The sequence below is a fragment of the Leptinotarsa decemlineata genome, unplaced genomic scaffold (genome assembly GCF_025532065.1).
Source record: "Leptinotarsa decemlineata unplaced genomic scaffold, Ldec_3_MD MMD2_tig00000505_RagTag_RagTag, whole genome shotgun sequence".
In the NCBI taxonomy this organism is placed as follows: Eukaryota; Metazoa; Arthropoda; class Insecta; order Coleoptera; family Chrysomelidae; genus Leptinotarsa; species Leptinotarsa decemlineata.
The window spans coordinates 548,001-570,058 of NW_027412549.1; the positions used below are offsets into that span (position 1 = coordinate 548,001).

Genomic DNA, 22,058 nt, shown 5'->3' on the forward strand with positions numbered 1-22,058 from the left:
ACAAAGAATTTGTTTTATGATCAATAATTCAAACTGTTGATTAGTCACGATAGACAGTTCGAACCGTCGAATATATTCTATAAGCAGTTAAGGCTACTCGACAGTAAGACTAATCGACAGATAAAACTGAAGACATCAACTTGGTTGGTGAAACGCATGTCGAGTAGAGGATTACAGTTCTGGTTTTGGGGAAAACTGCTTGTTTCGAATAATTTCTACGCTATAAGTTCTAGTTTTACCTTTTATTATTCACCCATATTAGATTTCACTTGGAAAAACTGGCGATACGTTAATTTCTGCAAATTTTCAGAATTTTCAAAGCAGACAGAAGTCAACAGACATATTACCTCTACATGCATATTTTTTAGCTTCAAATACTGCACATGAATGCACTTCCAAGCATAAGTTCATGGCTTTTGAGAAACTCTTGCATATAAAGATATTAAGTAAAAAGAAATAATATTTTTAAAAAAGCTTTTTGACTTTCACTTCTCTATCTTCATATGAAAAATTGTTGAAAAGTTCCAAAGAAAGGAAGAAACCAATTAAGTTCAAAACATACTCTATATACCATGTATAGAATTATACGAAAGAAAAAGTACTTTGGAAAGACGATCACAAAAGCGGTTGATATCATCATTAATAATAATGATAATGATCATAATGCATATCTAATGAAAATATAAATTACAACGACATCTTACCTAGTTATATCACATGATTAGACCCGTATTATTGTGTGCCAAACACTGAAATGTCCAATAGTCCTCGTTTACATAATAGCTTTATGAAGATTGTCATGTTCATGTTCTATTTTGCTAAGCGTTTTTTGTTTCTTGTGCTGTATGATTCGAATTTTCAAACAAAATATTTGACTGATATCCATAAGACCACTGTTATTTTATTGTACTTTGTATTTATCCCATTTCAGTTATCTGTCAATTTCTATTCCGAAATCTCGTATGTGCTTCACATTAGACATTTCATCAAACCATTGAGAACAAATTGTCTGAACATTTCGTTCAGGCCGATCTCAATTTACCTATACTGTAGGTTAATAGACTGACATCTATCAGGAAACAACTACTCTCCTGGCCAATATCACGAAGGGCGTTGGATTATATCCGACAGGTGTCAGTGCACGATTCTTCACTGATTCATTCCTGCATATGCACATGTTATTAGCTAGAGTAGTTGTTTTCTGATAGGTGTCACTCCATTAACCTACAGTGTAGGTGAGTTGAGACTGGCCTAAATGAATTGTTCTTGTAAATGATTTGATTTATAGCCAGTCGTCAAATATGCCCACTTACTTTATGTACAGTTTTCTTTCCTCATACGAGGAATTTGGGACACTTCGAATATGCGGTTGGTTACCTCGTTCATAGGCAGATGGGGCGATGACAAACATGTTGTTTGTCGTTCGTTTCAGCCTAGTTCGAGGAATAATACTCTGAAAGAATTCGATTTTCAAATATGGGAAATCGTTGACGTTATGTTGATGATACACACTACCTTGCACTGAGTGGCCAAACACCCCGAAACCGGTCTGGAAGTGTGTTCCAATAATTGAAATTCAATTCTGGCAGTTGTATCGCCAACAGCATATGCAGGAATAACTTCAGTGAAGAATCCAGCACTGACACTTGTCGGATATAATCCAACGCCCTTCGTGGTATTATAAAAGTATTTAAGTAAGTTTTTATAAAAGTATTTGTTTCGAAAGTATTTTTCTTTCATGTAATTCAATGTTTATATGAAAGTAGCTGTTTCAAGAAGGCTTTTTTTCAGTTTGTGTGTGAAAGTTACTTCTTCGCATGATCTACACATCTTTGTATACAGTGGCTTTTTTAAATTGATTGCTTCTTTCCTTTTTTTGGAAGATTCCCATCTTATAAAGATGGACAACTAGAAAGCCAAAACGTTTCTCTCTCAAAAATTAATCTCTCCTAAGAATTGAAATTGGTCGATCGTGTTAGAAATCACACGTTAAAAGGTGTGGAAAATGGACTTTGGCATAATCATGGGGGATGGGAGGAACCAATTTTTTAACACATATCTTTTTAGAACGTAGTATATAGTGTATTTTATTAATATCCCCCCTTTTATTTTTCGAGCGGTCAACTCAAAAAATTGAAATTCGGGATAATGAAATTAATGCATGAATACTTTATTTTGAAGTGAAATTAACTTCAGTGAAGAATCCAGCACTGACACTTGTCGGATATAATCCAACGCCCTTCGTGGTATTAGTCAGGGGAGTAGTTGTTTTCTGATAAGTGTCAGTACATTAACCTACTGTGTAGGAAGTTGAGACTGGCCTGAACGAAATGTTCTTGTAGATAATTTGATTTATAGCCAGTCTTCAAGTATGCCCATTCACTTTATGTACAGTTTGAAAAAACATGGCATCTTTAAATGAAACCTCGTCCATTTCTTCAATGTTTGATTTTGATAAATTTTATTTAAAAAAATGAATAGAATATACTTTGAAGGTCAAAAACATTTTCGAGTTGTGAACTTGAAACGGTATATAATCATGACCAGACAATATTAACTCAAAATTATTCCAGTAAAGTAATTATTTCGGGTTGCTTGGCTAAAATATGAATATAATTATAATTGTAAAACGTAGCAAATACAATATTCCTACAGTAAAATATAATTTTTAATAATAAAATACCATTTACAGATCGATATTCAGTTAGAAGCAGTAAAATTTACAGTTTCGGTAACCTTTTGTTGATGAACCATCATATTTTTAAATATCCATGTACAATTTAAAAATTTCAACATGAAGACACATTTTAAGCTAATACATGAAATCGAGCGTGGAATTATACAGTGCATTTCTTTATTGTCCCCTCCTTTTATTTTTTGAATCCTATTGAATTCGATATGGATATTGTATTCCAATAAGATGGAGCACCACCACATCACTCCAGACAAGTGAGAAATTATTTGAATACTACTTTTCCCGGTCGTTAGATTGGCCGTCGAGGTCCTACAGAATGGCCAGCCCGCTCGCCAGATTTGACACCTTTAGACTTTTTCTATGGGGCTATTTGAAGCAAAAGGTGTGCGAAACTGAACCTGCTTCAATATTGGATATACGGCAGAGAATAATAAATATTTGTAGAGATATTGACGTTACTGTGTTCGAAAATGTTCGGCGTGAAATATCAGATAAGCTGTTTATATGTCAAGAAGTTCAAGGCAACCATTTCGAGCATCTTCTGAACTGACCTCAAGCTTATTACCTCATATTATGTAGTTAAATGTCAATGTATTCAAGCAATTATTAAAAGTTTCGCCATTTTGTAGAAGTTCAAGATATATACATTATATTCTAGGGTTGAGAAGCATTTGTCAGGAGCTTCAAAAAGATGTGTCTATTTGATTTTTTTTCCCAGATGGCGCCAAGTCGCCATCTTGAAATGTTCATCTGTTAATTTCACTTCAAAATAAAGTATGAAAGTATTCATGCATTAATTTCATTCTCCCTTATTTCATTTTTTTGTGTTGATCCGTTCAAAAAATAATAGGGGGAGGGGGTGTGAAAGAAATGCACTTTATTTTCAGTTCTCATTTTTGTCCAGTAGGAACGATGAATGAATGCACATTACCTCATCAATTTGTGTATCCGATATGAGTTGACAAACTGAAACTACGAGTAATGAAAACAAAACAGTATGGTTAGTGTTCCGAACAAAGCTTTCAATGAATATATGCTTTTATTTTTGAAATTTGCTAATAGCGAATACCTACCCCATGTTACGATTTTATGAAATTCGTTAGCACTTTGTAAATTATTCTGTCAATGAGGTTTTTTCAAGTTGTACAACCTCCAAAAGTTTAAGAAGAAGTTTAACATGTTTGTCTTTCCTCTACATTTTATTTTTTAATTCTGGCCGTTGTACGTTGTACAATATGGAAAGAAAATCTCACTGATCATATTAGAGGATTTTGATATAGACACATTCCACGTACTTCTTGCCTGATTGATTAAAATAAGAATGGATCGAAACGATAAGTTTTTGAAAATGGTACATAAAGTAGGTACTCTCAGAAATATCGAATTCAATTTAATTTATCAATATTATTAATAAGTGAAGTTACGAGTCGCTCAAATGAGATGGCATCCTATAAATAGTTCGAACATATTTTGGTAGCTAATTAAAAGTTACCTCAACAAAGTTTTCAATATTTTTGCGAACAAAGAAGATACAGACAAAAATAGTTAAACGAGTTTTTGGTATAACTCTCAATACTATTTGAAAATATGCAACTTTGCGACAATAAAATGAAACCAAAAGTTTCATCCGGAAGTGTTTTTATCTGGAGTTAATTCTTGTCATGAATTATAACCAACAAGAAGGTGAAACAAGCGGAGGAAACGTATAATCTTGGATCTTGATTGGCGTACACATCGCTCAATCGTGTCTCCTTCCTATCATTGTTCTTCTGGTCTTGTTCTTGAACAAAATCCGGAAGAAGGTGCAAACCATCGAATGGATCTTACGTAAGGTAGCTCGCAGATTTTCATCACGCCGCAAACATGATGGCTCGTAAATCTGCGGCAGGGTTATGTAGCAGAAGTAATTAATTTAAAGTAACCGCAGTTGTCTTATTCGTATTGTGGCATTACCAGGAAATTAGCTATTTTATTTTTGATGTGTATCCTGCATGATTTGTTAGAGAAATTTGTGTTAAGACTTTGAACCCAAAAAAAATTTGTAGCTGTTACGCTGTCATTGATTTCAAAATTTTTGTCACGTTTTTGAGGTTGGACTATGTTCATTATATTTTTGAAACATACGAGGTATATTCAGAAAATAACGGAAATCTTTCGTTTTTGAAAAAAAATATTTATTTATTCGTCTACATTAATGTTGTCACAAAATAGTCCCAACTAGTTATTATGCACTTGGGCCTGCGCTTCTTTCAACCTCCGAACACTTCTCAAACTCGATCTTTGGTATAGCTTTTGGCTCTTTCAGCGATGCGCTTTTAATGTCATAGATGCTTGTAAAACGACGGCATAGTATACTACAGAATGGTTTTTTGGCCAAAAATTCACGAACAATGTGTGAGCAGCTGTATTATTGTGGTGCAAGAACCATGACAAATCCTTGCGTTTTTTTCGGATTGCTTCACGCCTACGGCGTTGAACTTGTAATAGAATAGAATAGAATAGAATTTATTCATCATTAAAAATTTTACAATTGCATTGCATTACATAACACATAAAATTTTATCAGACTAGTCAAACGTGAGCACTAGGCTATATATAAAATATAAATAGATACATAGGTACATGTACATTACAAAAAAAAGACATTTCACAAACTGTGTTACACACAAAATTCGTTGATCTATTTGTTTTAACAAACGGAAGTCGCCAAGCTCTTAACGAGCCCGTTATTTTCTGAACATACCTCGTACATTAGAGGAGACCGGGGTTGGAAGTCACATTATTTGTCTTTTGTATTTTTAGTATCCTTTTTTTATAATTTATCAATGATATTTTTTATCAATAAATAGTGTTTTTATACTCATTTGAAAACAATATTATTTTTCTCTCCAACATCATCCATAGAGAAAATATAACAATTCTTATGTGACAACCATCCCTGGGCCGGGGATGGTTGTCACATTGTCACAAATGAATATTTTCATTGAAAGTGGGATAATATACGTAATTAATTATAACCAACAGGAGAAAAAAAGTGTCTCATTTATAGGAAAAAAACATATTTGCTCCAAATAAATAACTTCCTTCTGGTACCTAAAATACCAAAAATATCCATCAGGCCGCAATGCTTGTAAATTAAAAATACCCATTCTAGCGAAATTATATTTAGTCAGTCTAAAATTCAGTGAATATTCGAAATCATAATTATGGCAAATGTAACCCGGTAAATGTAACGCTGTTTTTCGAATATCCTTGGGAGACGAACCGAAATAAATACTAAAGCCATGAGTGTGTATCTTTCTAATTTTTTCTTCTATTTCTTCTATACCTTTGATAACCAATTTTTGTTTATGGTATTGATAACATCGTGTTGCTTATCTCTTCGACAGTGAATTTTTTACAAATAAATACGTGTCTGAGTGCGATATTAATTAATCCCAAAATCAATTCTTATGCAGCACGCAGTATCACTGCGTGTAATGCCATGACATTTCTATGATTTTTTCTAAAACAAACAAAATTGTATGTAGCAGAAGCTCAAAAAGCCAACAAAAATGCAGCACACATATATGGTGTTGGTTATTACATGTGACTACCAGCCCCAGTCAAGTTGAGACAACCAGCCCCAAAACACATTTCAAAATATAACCCCCTGAAATAACTCTGAATCGATATTCATTCATAAAAACGGATAGTGACATCATGAATCGCAAATGAACAAAAAATTACTTTTGCCGTCCGAAAAAAAAAATGTACGTATCTTCCTCACACAGTATGAGAGTGAACTGAAGCTCTGACTGAAGTGACGTTAGGACACAGTATTTCTGTATACAGTAGATTCACTCAGCGTCGGTCCCTTTGATGTCGGTGTCCAGGAGTTTCATTTTTTATAATGATGACGTATTTGACACTAATGACATTTCTCCCTACTACAATCTCAACCAAAGCGTGTATACACTGCTCAACATAACAACTATTCATATAAACTGCTCAAGAAAAAACAGTCTATGAAAACCATGTTGGGCACCTGAGAAAATTGTACAAATGATAATTTTGCATTTGTGTAATATTGAAGTAACCCAGATCATTTGGGCAATGATGAACTAAGTTTCAAGTAGATTTTAAAAATTCATGGAATCGGCAGATGTTCATATTCGAATGTGACAAAATATATTTTCATTTCAACAAGAAAAAAGACAAGATAAAGAACGTGTTTTGTTATTCATGAACCATGGTACGAATCCATGCGAAATTTCTTTGTAGTGATTTTTGGGGCCAAATATAGCATATTCATTTATTGATTGGAGAATTCAAGATGGCGGACGAGTTTGCCGATTCGATTATATTAAGGACCAATTATTAAAAATATTCCTAATCGAATTCATCACTCAAGATTAAGGAATCTGTAGAGCCTATTCTTTCTGAATTATGTAGTTACTATTCAGGACTTGAAGAAGTAAAAAAGTAATTAAGTATGTAGTGTTCAATCATACAAAAATAATTTTTTTGTATGTATGTACTAACTATAAATGTATGTGAGAGTTTTCGGAGTCGGAAGTTATGAATTATTTACACTGTAAGATAATAGGTTGTTTTGCTGCTTCCAGCTTTTATCCAAGTAAAAATTGATAATAAAATCACTGACAAGTCCAAATGCATTTTGACTATACCATTATATATGTTTTCCGACAGAAAACAACTACTTCTTTAGCTAATAACTCGACATATATTGACAAATGTTGATATTTGAATCTATACAAGTCTAGATGTCTAATCAACCCCGAAAAGTTGCTGCGTAGATTAAAAACAGTTATTCTAAATGAAACATGTCCTATTAGTCAGCAACTTCTTATATAATGTAAATTTGACTATCAAAAATATTTTACGACTGTTAACCTTTCGGAATCCAAGTCGCCTCAGACATAATTGCAAAGATTCTCACTTTGAAGAAACAACTTTGCAAGAGCTCTCTAGGACAAATAGTGGGACTTCGCCTGATTCGAACAAGGAACCAACTGCGAACCGTTTTGAAGTGTTCCTCATCAGTGCAGACCATGCTATCACGGTTGTATACACACAGGGACTCGTTATTCCTCCTAGAGAGCTCTTGCACAGTACCATGGTTCATGAATAACAAAACTCGTTCTTCATCTTGTCTTTTTTCTTGTTGAAATTAAAGTATATTGTGTCACATCCGATCCCATGAATTTTAAAATCTACTTGAAACATAGTTCATCATTGTCGAAATGATCTGGGTTACTTGAATATTACACAAATGCAAAATTATCATTTGTACAATTTTCTTAGGTGCCCAACATGGTTTTCATCGACTGTATTTTTTTGAGCAGTTTATATGAATATTTGTTATGTTGAGCAGTGTTTAAACGCTTTGATTGCATGCCTGTCTTAAACTCGTCGTTTGCGCAGACCTAAGACATCGACGCGTGGGTCTGCGCGTAGGAAAATTCAAACCACAAATCAGCCTTTATGAAATTACTGTATACAAAATACTGTGGTTAGGATGGAGATATTGCTCTCGCGATCCTTCGATTTTGTTCGGCAAACTCTTTCGTTCGTAAAATTTTCCAATATGGCCGCTATGACAACTAACCCGTGAGACAACCATACCCGGTCTCTCTTACAGTGCCATTATTATGTTCACTAAATAAGAAAAACAATCCAAAATCAGTCATCAAACACTAGAAACATTGTTTGCAGTGTAAAACATTGAAAATCAATGTTTTGAATGTTCTAACCACGATAGTTCGATTGAAGTCCACCACGCTTCATAACAATTGAGAAAAGCATTTCTGGAATCATTGCTGGGAATGAATGACTGACAAAAATTTGTCACTGGCTATTACTAAAGTTCCTCTATAAACAAAAATTAGGAAGAACTATATGATGTTAAACTAGTAAAAAAACATGCTTTCCGTAATTGAATTCTTGAAACGGTATATAATAAAAATATGTTCAATTCAAATGTGAATTATATTTTCAAATCATTATAGGAGGTAATCCCTACATCACTACATAGTACAAAACAAAGTCGCTTCCCCTTTGTTCTTATGTATGCTCAGATTTTTAAAACTACGCAATGGATTTTGATGTGTTGTTTTTTATTAGATAGGGTGATTCATGAGGAAGATTTATATGTATATAACATGCATTATATGTATATAAATAAACACATTTTTTGCGCTTAGGTTGCAAACGCTGGCTGAACCTTAGGATCAAAATAATGTTCTAGAGTATTGTAAACCTTTTAAAGGTCATGGTCATGGACATGTTTCTCCATTGACGTATTCAGAAGTCACTCGGTTTTTTTTGTGCCTTGGGAGCTGTCTGACTTGTCCATTTAGTCCAAGTCTCCAGAAAACACTGCAGCCTCTTGGGCTTATTGCGTTTATTCTCCCATCTTCTCATGACACCCATTCCATCAGTCTCGTAGTCACTCGTGTTAGATTGGTTTGTTTCTGAATGTGGTGATCGAAAAAAGATCGAAATAATCTGCTCTTATCAGATGCAAAAAGCACATGGTTAACTAACTATGAAATTAGCAACGAAAGCTGAAAAAAATTTGTCCTTTGTCCTTCACTGCATGACAACGAGATGAACCCAGAGCACAGCCTAGCACCACTGATGAAACGTTATCGGGTTGAAACACCGCTGTCTGGTTTCAGATGACGATGCTTTGTTTTTGGGCTCCGGCTTCATCTGTTCCAAATGACAACTAGATTATTTTCACAAAACGTTCCTTTTCTTTATATAAAATTCAGAGAAACTACTTTTCGAGTAGGTACAGATATTTTAGTAACTTTTTCTTTGTCTTGTGGAAAGGTAACTAACCCAAAATCTAGCCAAAAGAGTAGTTGTATTTTACAAAGATGACATTGAAGCAATATATTTTCCTTGAATTTTTAATTTAATTCCATTGAATAGAAGATTTTGACACTGAATTGCGTTTCTCTGTAATGTTAGAATCTGTCATCCGAAGAATAAATGGTTACTAAATTCATGGTTATTTTCCCAAACAAATACGGATGTAATTCTTATTAATACCTACTTAATAATTAATGCTTATTTTGTCCCCTCTTAGGAAATTCCGATGAAACCTTAATCAAATATTTCATAAGTACCTACTTCAACAATTTCCTCAACTAGAATTTAATGTATATTCAGTAACAGTCAACTACCTTGATGAGTAACGAACAATTGTTGGAATAAGATCACCGCATGCAAGGTCGTTCTTTACCACATTTACTTTCATTACTATTATTTCGAAATCATTTTACACTACAGATCCCAATTATCTGATACAATGCCGAAACGATATTCGTTTGAATGAACATGAAGTTAATTTAATGTCTTAATTACTTAGAATATTTCGATATTTCTTATTTTACAAAAAATATTGGTGTTTATGAAACCAAAACAAGAGATTGCGTAGATAAGCTGATGGGTAGATGCAAACGTAATACGTGGATTACATAGTAATGCAATTGCATATTAAAATTGTATAACAGAAAATATTTTACAAGAAATAAAAAATAATATGCTTTCTGATCTTGATGAAATTTTATTACGGCTAAAACACCACAAATCATCGTTAAATAACAAAAAAAATCGTCATTTGTTTATCACAAAAAATGTTCATTCATCGATTTAAAAGAATCAATTAGTTTTCTGAAAATGGAACTCCTATCAGGTGATTAGCGACTGTATTGCCAAACATGCGCCAAATTAACTGACTGTTATAAAAAAACAAGTATAGCTCAGGCACCAGTCAATCTAATAATAACACTGAAGATCTTCAAACATGACGTATTCTCTGACGGAAACACCAAACTCTTACGAAGGTTCGAAATAGATGAACACTTCAATCTAGTAGAACACTATTATAATCTTCATGCAGTCATTGTTCACTGTGGTTCTGGCGTTGAATCTGGTCATTATTACGACTTGGTCAAAGACGAAACGGACTGGTTTAAGTTGGACGATAGTCGTGTCACTAAGTGTTCTGGCGATGTATTGAATTTATTGGAGCCTCTGGAGACACCCTACATTTTGTTTTAGTAGAGAGAGGACATTGGCAGATCAAGATTTTGAGATGATGTGGTGCTGCAGGTTTTTCCTGCAGCTGAAAAAGCAAATGCGCCACTGGAATCAATCAAGTCGCCCCGGAGCGCCAATTAATTTTGCGCCATTTGTATTATGGAAGCTATGTAATCATCATTAAATATTAGTTTTCATAATAAAACTATCAAATATTAATAATCTGCAGGGCTTTACAGAGAAAAAAATGTATAGTGATGTGAACATATCAAAATTTTACGTTAACGAATATCTCCCATATTATCCTAGAAAATAAATATTTCGAAATATTCATCTCTCCCAACTGCCTTTACAGTAGGTTCTAGTAAATGCCTGCCGGAAAACAACTACTTCCTTGGCCAGTACCACGCTGGATATTGAATTATATCCGATACATTGCAAGATACCTTACAGAAGTTGGTCCTGCAGATGTTTCTCGTTCAGATGTACCTTTCCTCGATAGTCTTCAGACACGTTTTGATCTCTGTTACAGTATTGGTATAGTTCAAGTAAACGATATAGTGCAACTTACCTTCCAACAGTTTCCCTTCAATAATATAGTTAGGGAGCTAACTAATTTTGTTATTCAACAATAATCATTTCTGATTATATAAGAATCACAATAACCATATTATATATATACATATATATATATTATTTTATATATATTTATATATATATATATATATATATATATATGTATATATAATATATATATATATATATATATATATATATATATATATATGTTTTACTATTAATGTAAGTTGCAAAAAGGATTTGAAGCTCTATAACTTCTATTTGATTATCTGCGAGCGCTTTCGACAACTGGTTGTGCTGTCATCCTTTAGGCCCTGCTACATCTGAACGTGTCATCCTGTTGTGTGTCCTTTTATGTTTTTGTCTCTAAAACTTCAAGTAGTTGGTTTTTGGTACAGTTATCTTCAAAATACAAATTGTTATCCATTTAAAAACTTTGTATTTCATCTTTCCTCGAATTTTTATTCGGTAGGTACTTTGATGAGATGTCGCGAATGATACGATGCGTTGTCAAGAACTCTTACACTATTCGCATCCAAATTTGGGATCAATGTGTTTTCAAACCATTTCTCAAAAATATTGGCTTCCATGTTCTTATGATAGTCAACATTGCAGTCCTCAAGTTTTTTTCCACATAATTTCAAAGAATTCGGAACCCATCCTTCACTTCCTCCGCAATGCACAATGATTAGTCGCGATCCTTTGTTTGCAGGCATGTTAGGCGTACACATTCTCGAACCATCAGTCCACCCTTTCGTGACTGTGTCGTGAGTGTCATACCAAGTTTCGTACAAATAGAAAATTTGCCGTTGTTCTTTTCTATATTTAGTTATTTGTTCTAAGTATGTGTTACGCAATTCCATTATTATTCTGTTTTTCTTAACTGCTTGACGTTTGTTTATTATTTCAAATATAAATTCCAGTTTCTTTATCTAATTCTGAAGAGTTTTGTCACAGCAGCCCAGGTTATGGACGGAAGTATTCAATTTCTTCGTTATGATTTCAGTTGTGGAAATCTCATTGCTTTTGTAACAGTCGTGTATATTGTTTTTTTCAATGATTTTATTAGATGAACATCTAAAGGTTTTAGTAATCCCGTATCACATCGCGTCTTGCGTTCATAAGGTTTGTTTTTGACTATTTTACGAACAGTTGAGAAAGGAATCTCCGTTAAATCTGATGTTGCTTGTAATAGTTTGTTTCCCTCGAAACCAAACTTGATTCTTATACACCTTGAAACATACTCTCTGTATTTCAATATTCAAATGCATCCGAATCTTATTCACTGGTATCTCTTTTCCGCATTCTACACCATCGCTACTGGAATCACTACACAAAAAAAAGTCTGCGTTGTTATCACACTCGTTATTACTATTAGCACTTGTCCAAGGACGCCACATTTTAAAAAAATAACAAATTTTTTTAAGTAATTATAACTGCACTAATATCGAATTTCAACACTCAAATTGCGATCAGTTCCTGAACTGAACATTGACGACACAATGGCGATACTCATCCCCATATTCTATTCGTCACCGTAACATGACTACAAATTCAATTTTATGACTCTTCAGCCAATCATAAAACTCGGTTAGTAAAATTATCCAATACGAACTGCCAATTCTTCAGCCCACATGGACTAGTTCGCAGCGGCATCATTTCTCTGTATTTTTTTGGCCTTTGAGATGCCGATAGCTTTAAGTATTCACAATTAAGGTTACTTCTACTATACATGGGATATTTCTTTGCCGCTTGGGGCTTTGTGCACGAGATGGAGCTATTGCTAGTTAATAACCATTCTCTTAGACGAAAATTTCATACATGTAGTTGAGCCTCGTTGAAATGAATCAAGTCCCAGGCACTCTGCTGTTTGGGTTGGATATTTCCTCCACTGATGAGAGGGACCGCGGTCTGCAGGTGATCTACTCGAATAATTTCAGCATGGTCCTGCTGCTGGATGATCTCTCCTCGATACAGTCTTCAGATATAGTGAATACAGGTTTTGAAAACAGAAGAGGATTGTTTTCCGAAATGTTAACCACTTAAGAAAGCTAAATATCAATATTTAAATTTTTCAATTGATTTTTTTCAATTTGTAGGTAAAATTTATGAATACAAGTTACTGACTAATTGGACTTTCTAGTAGTTTATATTACGCAGTAACTTTTCGGAGTGAACTTTTCAGTTTGCGTTTTTACTACACTTCAGCAGATTCTCTATTGATTTATCTTTTATTATTTTTAAGATTGTGGAAGGTTTATTTATCCTCAATGGACATTTGAAGGGCATCATAAGAGGCAAAGTAACCGGAATTCATTTCAAATCACAATAAATAAATATTGATAATCCTTGTTTATACAGTACACCGTTCTATGGAAGTTTACTGTTTATTCCGACATTGAAAACGAAATTGTTCAGTGTATCCACTATTTTTAATTATGGTATGCCTGATATGGGCTTATCTATCCTTTTCAATATGAAGCTGAAGGTTGATGCGTCATCAAATGGCATTCAGAAAGATAGGGGCTTTTTGCATAACCTTCACTGATCGCAAATACGGTAAATACGACAATGTACACTTTAAAATGAAACGTAATACTTAGATAAGGTATTTATTTCACTTATACAAAAATTACGATCGATATTCCTAAAGGAAAAACTCACAAAGATCTCAAAATGATTATATTTGCATACGACAATTGGGAACTATATATATTAAATGACAAATTTTCTGGCAACATTTTTACTTTTTGTTGCTATTGATAACATTATATTGGTATCTGATGATAATTTTTGAAATTAACTCCTGGAAATGTAATAATTACTCATAGCTTTCAAATATAAACAGATTTTTTCTTGGGATGAATAAAGAAATATCTAAAAAAATACCTCAAGAAAAATATCTGGTCTAAGTCGGGTTCAAACTCACTATCTATGGATCGTGAGGGTGGGGGTTACCTATTCACCCCTCATTATCATTATTACTACCAGTTTTATAGTTCCTGATGTGCTTTGGTGTCTTTCAATTCCATCTATGCCGTAGATGTATGCACTCGATGTGTTCAACGAACTTCTTGAACTTTTGAAAATATACGGTTGATAAGTTACTTACCTTTAATATTGTCGTAGATCATGCCCGAAAGAAAGTAACGCCGGCCGCCACTGGTAACCACAAACCAAATGTGACGTAGCTAAGAGCGCGGGAATGCCCAATGTTCCCTGCCGCTCGAGAAGCAGCAAGAACTTCGGCGAAAATTCTACGATTTCGATTACGATATTTAGGTGATGGCGGCGGACATATCGAAGCAGTCAAGTGGAAGATATATTGCGATACGCGAAGTGATCAAGTAAGGCGATAGACAGTCAAGTACACAGTCAAGTGGAAGCTACAGTGCGGTACGCGAAGTGATCTAGTAAGGCGATAGACATTCAAATAATAGTTGAAGTTTTAGTTGAAGGAGTTAAAGTGAAATAGAGTTAAGTTTGATTATTCAGTGTAGTCAATTATTGGTGAAAAATGTAACAATATTATGAAATATTCCTATACCGGGTGTCCCAGAGCTTTTAGGCCAGCAGATATCTCAGTTACCTTCAGAACAAAAATTAGAACAAAAATATGTATCATAAGAGAACACAAGCACTTTCATGCAGCATAGCAAAATCCACCCCTGGTAAACAACCCCCAAGAAACCACCCCTAACTTTTGTTTTTCAAATGGCACGCCCATGTTTGTTTTGGTTCAACTTACAGTCTTTTTCATTTCTCGGTCAATGATGTATCATGGTAGGTAGAATGACATGCAGAATCATAGAAAATAAAAACACAAATGAAATATTAATGTTTAAGGTCATCTGTATTTTGATACATGATACTACAGAAAATGTTCAAAATGTTGGCCAGCACTTGCCACACATGCTTCAAGTCGCCGAATCAGCGCGCGAGTACAGGAAGCCCTAATCATTTCCGGAGTAACGGTATGACAAGCCTCTAAAATTTTTGGGTTAAATCGTCAATATTCATTGGTTGTGTTTCGGAGGCAACTCGTTTCAGATATCCCCACAGGAAAAAGTCCAGTGGCGTGAGATCTGGAGAACGTGCAGGCCATCGCACAGGTCCACTATTTCCAATCCAACGGTCTCGAAAAGTATCATTGAGGAATGTAGTAACTACATTATGGTTATGTGCAGGAGCACCATCTTGTTGCCACCACATTTGTTGTCGTTCTTCAAGTGGAATATCTTCCAGGAGGGCAGGTAAACAATTTTCCAAGAAATGTAAATATCGGTGGCCCGTCAAAGTGTCTTGGAAAAATGGGGCCCGATGAGTCGTCCATTATGTAAACCACACCACACGTTCACACCCCACATTGTTTGGAAATTGGTTTCTCTAATCCAGTGAGGGTTGTCCTGTGACCAATAGTGCATGTTATGTCGATTAACAGTACCATTATTATGGAAGCGGGATTCGTCACTCCACAAGATTTGATTGAGGATGTTTGGATTGTCATGGACTAAAACTTGAATGTGAGCAATGAATGCCGTTCGTCTTTCGAAATCGGTAGGTCTGAGTCCTTGGTGTAAATGAATTTTGAAGGGATGATACTTGTACTGTTTGAAAATTCTTTGCACAGATGACTTACTGATCCCAATCTCTACCGCCAATGCACGAACCGAAATATGAGGATGTGCTTCGGCGTAGGCCAACACATTTATGCAATTTTCCTCAGTTCGCACGGGAGTAGGATGTACTTGATCTGTTTTTCCTGGAAATGATCCCGTTCGCATGGTATTTTCTACATACGAAAACGTATTACGACCTGGTTGTCGACGATCAGGAAAGCGCTGCCCATACAGCCTCTCCGCAGCACGTTTATTCTTTCGGCATTCACCAAAAATTAAAAGCATATCAACCTATTCGTTGGGAGTGAAGGTAAAAGGCATTTTGATATACCTACAACAACAATATCACGACTGATGGCAATGTGTCATCCAGATATCAGAGGAATGAAAGGAAGCACAAAAAGTTCTAACATTTTATCGCCTCTTTTTCTGCGTAGCGTCCACTTTTTCTGGTGTCTACAATGCAGAACAATTCGATCAGTCCAGTTAATAGTACCCACTAACGTATTCAATTTTCTCGAACAATTATGATATATCGTTGGTTGAGAAATAACAAGAGCTGTCAGTTGAACGACAAACAACATGGGGTTGCCATTTGAAAAACAAAAGTTAGGGGTGGTTTCGCAGGGGTTGCTCGCGAGGGGGTGGATTTTGCTCTGCTACATGAAAGTGCTGGTGGTCTTCTATGATATACATATTTTTTTAAATTTTTTCTGCAGGTGACTGAGATATCTGCTGGCCTAAAAGCTCTGGGACACCCGGTATATTTAGGTAGGTTTCTGAAATGGCTTCTTAAGCGAGCTAATTTTGTAAACGTGTTTTTGGGAATGACATACATTGGATTTGAACTGATGTTATTATACTGTGGTTCCTGCAAACTGGTTTTAAGATATCATTATATTATATTCATCACTGAGTAAAGGAATATTTCCTATCCGTTTAAAACAACAACTATTCAAGTACAAAAAATCAATGCTACCTACTTGTATATGTTCAATTTTTAGACCTGAAAATGAAAATACTTTCCTTACTCGTCTGTAGATCTTGTGTAACAGTGATTTTATGCTATTCCACATTATGTTTGGAGTAGTATTTGTGAATTGTTCTTGGTAACACTTTAATTTTTTCTCTTGTAGTTTTTTAACAAATCTATTGAAGTAAGAATATTTATCAATGAAAAATTGGGAATTGGGAAAAGTTTTTTTTACAAAAAAATGTTTATCACGTTCTTTAATTAATTGTGATAGTTGATTACCAAAACAAGGTTATGAATTTTTTTAATTTCGTATTTTTTTATGAAAGAACAAGAATTAAAAGTGTTTATTAATTTACCATATGCCTCATCAACATCTGGATTTGTCTATCTCTATATCACAAAGAACTGTCCAATTGAGTTTGTCACAATGCTTGGATTTCTTCACAAAAGAGGTGCAAGGAAAGAAGAAATTTCACAAAGTCCCTATCAATCCATAATTTTCCCCGTATTTTAGTAATTCATTTTAAAAGATTATCTCCAACGGAAAGATTCAGAGGCAAATTGAATGTTGTCATTGACTTTTTTTAGAAGAATTAGATATGAGCAATTATGCAGTAGGCAATGTCGTTCCTTGTCGTTACAATCTATATGCACTTTTGAATCACAGTGGGACTACTTACAACAGCTATTACACATCATATTGCAGATATCCTTATAGTGGCACGTGGAATGAATACGACGATTCACACTTATCCCCAATTTCACCAAAATTGCTTGTGAGTGAGGAGGCATATGTTTGTAATGCAGAGGTGTATTTTCTTTTTTGTATTTGTTACGAAATAAAAGTACCTTAAATACATTGTATATTTAATATAGTTCAATATGGTCTTTTACAGCATGTAATTTTAATGATTATTTTAAAAGATGTAACAGTTTTGATTGCAGAGACATAGCGGTTGCGGCGGTACCGGCCGGGGGACCCGCGGCGCGTGCCTATAAATAGCGTGTCAAAGTCAGCGCTTCGCTCTACAGCACTTTATGATTAACAGGGATCGCACGCGTTTATATGTATTTATACTAGTCGCTAGTAAAAAATAATTCACATATTTCTGACTTCTATATTTCTTACAGATATATCAACTAATACTCTTAAGTTCTCAGATGTTCTTCACCTGGAATTTTTAACGGTTACATAGTATAACAAATTATATAAAAAATATGACAAATAAGTGAAAATTTAAAAATTGAAATCATATGAAAGGATACAATTGAAAAAAAGATTGTATATAATGAGTCTATAATAAAGATTATATTAAAAAAACTGGTGATTATTGATCTTTTCAGAATTTTTTAGTCCCTCAGTACTGAAAACCTCACAACAAAGGAAATCATATTCTTATTACTCAAACGTAAACAAACTTCAGTCAATTGTGACAAAAAAAGTTGTTCAACTAGAACAAATAGATTTGTGAATGAAACTTCACACCGATCGCCACCTTTCATTTATCCAAGGATATCGCATGGGTTTTCGAGTTTGCTGACCAGACAGGGTCACCCACCATCAGGATCCGGTACCGAACAAGCCTACGTGATGAAAGGTGAATAACAGAAGTTGAGATTTATCCTCGTGTGACTGTGACTCATTCTGCCATATATATGCATTACCTGTTGACGTCGAATGTAAAGGTATACAGTATTGCGTGACTCATTTATTGCGGTGACCAAGTCAACCGCGTGGGTGACATCAAAATAATATTCTAGATGGTTTTTACCTGATTATGGAGAGCGGGATCATTTTATTAAGTCAAATGCCGCTATCCAAGTGAACACTGAACAAAAGAATGGTGTTCAGAGTGAATCCAATAAAATATTTCCCATGTTGCATTATATTCTCTTTCTTCAAGCATACACATTTTTTAATATTGGCACATAAAACCTGGAGTCATTTATAAACAAAATTTTAATGATTATATTATATTTTAATAGTTATTGGTAAGGTCCAAAAGTTTCATAACGTTTGAGTTTGAGGTCCTCATTTAACAGTGTACCTGAAATGGCTTTATGACAAACACCACACAGGATAGGCCAAAAAAATAAAGTTCGTTCAAGAATAAAGTACCCTTATTTGTTGAAGGGAAGAGTTGCTTATAACTAAAAGTTATGTTCAGATACGGAGTCATGACCTGCTATTAAAAATTTTTTCTTTTGGAAAATTTTGAATTACCCCGTATGATACATATTTTTACTATTTTGATTTATTACGTATTTGAAGTAGCCACAATCAAATCAGTTTGGAGTATTTTTATCAATTTAAAGTATATTTGTGAAATGTATTTGGGTTTGTATTTTTTTAGGTGACCGTCAACTTCATATTTGTTGCAACGATATTTAACAGAACTGTAGAATAAAACAAATACTCTTTTTAACGAGGCAAATACTTCACCAAGTATAATGTTCATATGAATAAACTGTCAAAATCTATCGCGGATAGCCATGAACAAAAAAGAAACAATAAGCGATAGTACAGAAAAATACAGTAGGTAACTTAACAACTCAACAAGTGCTAACAATAAAAATTATCGAAGTGTCTCTGTATGTCCAGCTTCTCTGTCAATGCATCCAATTGTTCGCTCATTATAGTTATTTATGTATCAAGGGAATTAGGAGGGCCTTAATTACCGATGGCAAAGTTTGCGTCCCGAGGGCCTCTGGCCCGAGGGACAGCAATTGCCTGAGGTTATTAAGGCTCATTAATTCCCGCGGTACATAGATAATTTTATTTCTGACCGATTTCAATAAAATTTTGTTCATTTTTGAAACGGAAAAATGTACCAATTCATTACCTTCCGGTATATTTGAATCAGGTACCGTTGATTATAGTAGAGTTTTCTTGTTGCTAGGTTGTTGCTATGTTACTTGTTTATAAACAGAACTTTGTTATCAAGCTGTGTTTGCGGTGAAAACGTGTTTTCTACCCCAAATATAATGGAGGATATTTTGAAAAAAGCTGAACAAGCAAGAGAATCATTAATTCCATCGAAAAGTGAAGCCGTATACCAAAAAGAATACAAGATATATCTGGACTGGCTGACACGGAAAAATGTTATGCCAAAAGATGTCACTGAAACTGTATTTTTGGCATATTTTCAAGAACTGGTAAGGAATTTTCTATGTTTTTCGGTAGATTTGGTAGTAATTGTGTTTATTCGTTTCAGTCAGAAACGTATAGTCCGAATTCTTTATGGACTAAATGGTCAATGCTAAAATCGATGGTGACTATACATGAGAAACGAGATATCACCAAGTTCAATGAACTACAGGCTTTTTTGAAACGGAAGAGTAAGAGTTATAAGCCGAAAAAGTCTGCTGTTTTATCTCCTAAAGATGTTATCAGATTCCTAAAGGACGCTCCTAATGATATTCATTTATTGCATAAGGTAATTTTTTTCTTATTTTCCTTTTTGTGTGTATTTATTTCCTTTTTTTTGTTATAGGTTGTTTTGATTATGGGTTATTTTGGAGGATGCAGAAGTCAGGAACTTTGAATATGAAGATATCGGATATAGAGGACCGGGATTCCGTTATGGTAGTGAACGTACCGGAAAGTAAAACTGGTGTATCGAAGAAATTTACAGTTGTGGATGAAAAAGAGTTCTCCGCTTTGCCTTTATTAAGACTTTATATGTCTTTGCGTCCTAAAGGTATTGAACGATTTTTTTTGAGCTTCCGACAAAATAAATGTACATCTCAGCCAATTGGAAAAAACATGTTTGGGAAAATCCCCAGCAAAATCGCAATGTATTTAGGATTGCCAAACTCATCTTCCTATACGGGACATTGCCTTCGTCGCACTTCTGCTACTGCTCTAGCCAATGCAGGAGCAACTATGACTAACTTAAAAAAACACGGAGGTTGGAAAAGTTCCACGGTGGCGGAGGGGTATTTGGAGGATAGCATCGAATTGAGAAATAAAACGGCGCGTATGTTGTCTACTTTGTCATCAGAAGAGGCAGGTACCTCGACTGTAGTGAACAGAAGCTCCAGCCATACAAAAGAAGAAATTGTTTCCAGTGGCGGAAGTAATTTTCAGGGAACATTTCAAAATTGTACATTTATTATTTGTAATGACGTGAATAAATAAAATATGGTTCAGTTTTCATTTCTATTTATTTTTACTTGTGAAAGGTAGAGGGAATTATAAAATCTATAAAGTCCCAAGGGAGTTATGACCCTCTTTATTGATAGCGTAACTATGACGATATAAGCTTATAATATCCCGGTCAGAAATAAAATTCGTATAATGTAGATCGCAACACATTAGCATTAGCGGGAATATTTCTGCAATGAACTCGTATTGAAGTTTCAAGCTCATCAACATTATTAAAGGGGCGATCTCTGTAGACTTTTTGTTTTAAGTATCCCCATAAGAAATAATCTAGAGGTGTAAAGTCTGGAGAACAAGGAGGCCATCGGGGATCGGTATTTCGTCCTAACCATTTATTACGAAATGTCCTATTCAGCCACTGAGAAACATTTCTAGTAGAATGGGCAGGACATCCATCATGTTGGAACCATAACGTTTGCCGTTCAAAATCTCGTGAAAAAAAAACGGACCTAGTAATTTATCATTTAATATACCACACCAAATGTTTGTTTTCTGATAGTATTGATTTTTGTTGTCAATAATACAATTTGGGTTGACATCTGACCACCATCTGCAATTTTGTGACGATAGAACCCCATTTGTTGTAAAAGTAGATTCATCTCCAAACAGAATTCATCGATGAAAATCTCGTTGTTCTTCTATTTCACTCTGTATCCACATGGAAAAATCATATCTCAAAGCATAGTCTCTTTCTTGAAATGTACAAATGAATATAGGTTTGTAAGCATGGTACTTATGTTTCTTCAGAATACGGTTTAGAGAGGTTTTTTTCATGCCGGAATAATCACTAATTTCTTAGGTGGACCTTCTAGGATTTTCTACTACTGCTTGAAGTACGTAAATCTGGTTTTCTCCTGTGCATACAGGTTTCGTACGCTCCGTATTATGTTTATATTCTAGTGAGCCGGTCTGTTTGAAATTCTTTAAACTTCTACTTACACTTGAATAGCAAATTTGTTTGTCTGGATG

The 22,058-nt window shown here is 34.5% G+C and overlaps 2 protein-coding genes across 5 annotated transcripts in view; one reads left to right on the top strand and one right to left on the bottom strand.

The window, feature by feature from the left end:
- LOC111504318 (bicaudal D-related protein homolog) overlaps positions 1-22,058 on the bottom strand; it is a 126,657-nt gene that overhangs the window by 71,588 nt on the left and 33,011 nt on the right. The window lies entirely within an intron of this gene.
- On the top strand, positions 19,593-21,083 carry LOC141481709 (uncharacterized). The gene is made up of 3 exons (XM_074173726.1): positions 19,593-20,080; positions 20,140-20,361; positions 20,419-21,083. The coding sequence occupies exons 1-3, from the start codon at positions 19,910-19,912 to the stop codon at positions 20,467-20,469; spliced, it is 444 nt and encodes a 147-aa protein (XP_074029827.1). The 5' UTR covers positions 19,593-19,909; the 3' UTR covers positions 20,470-21,083.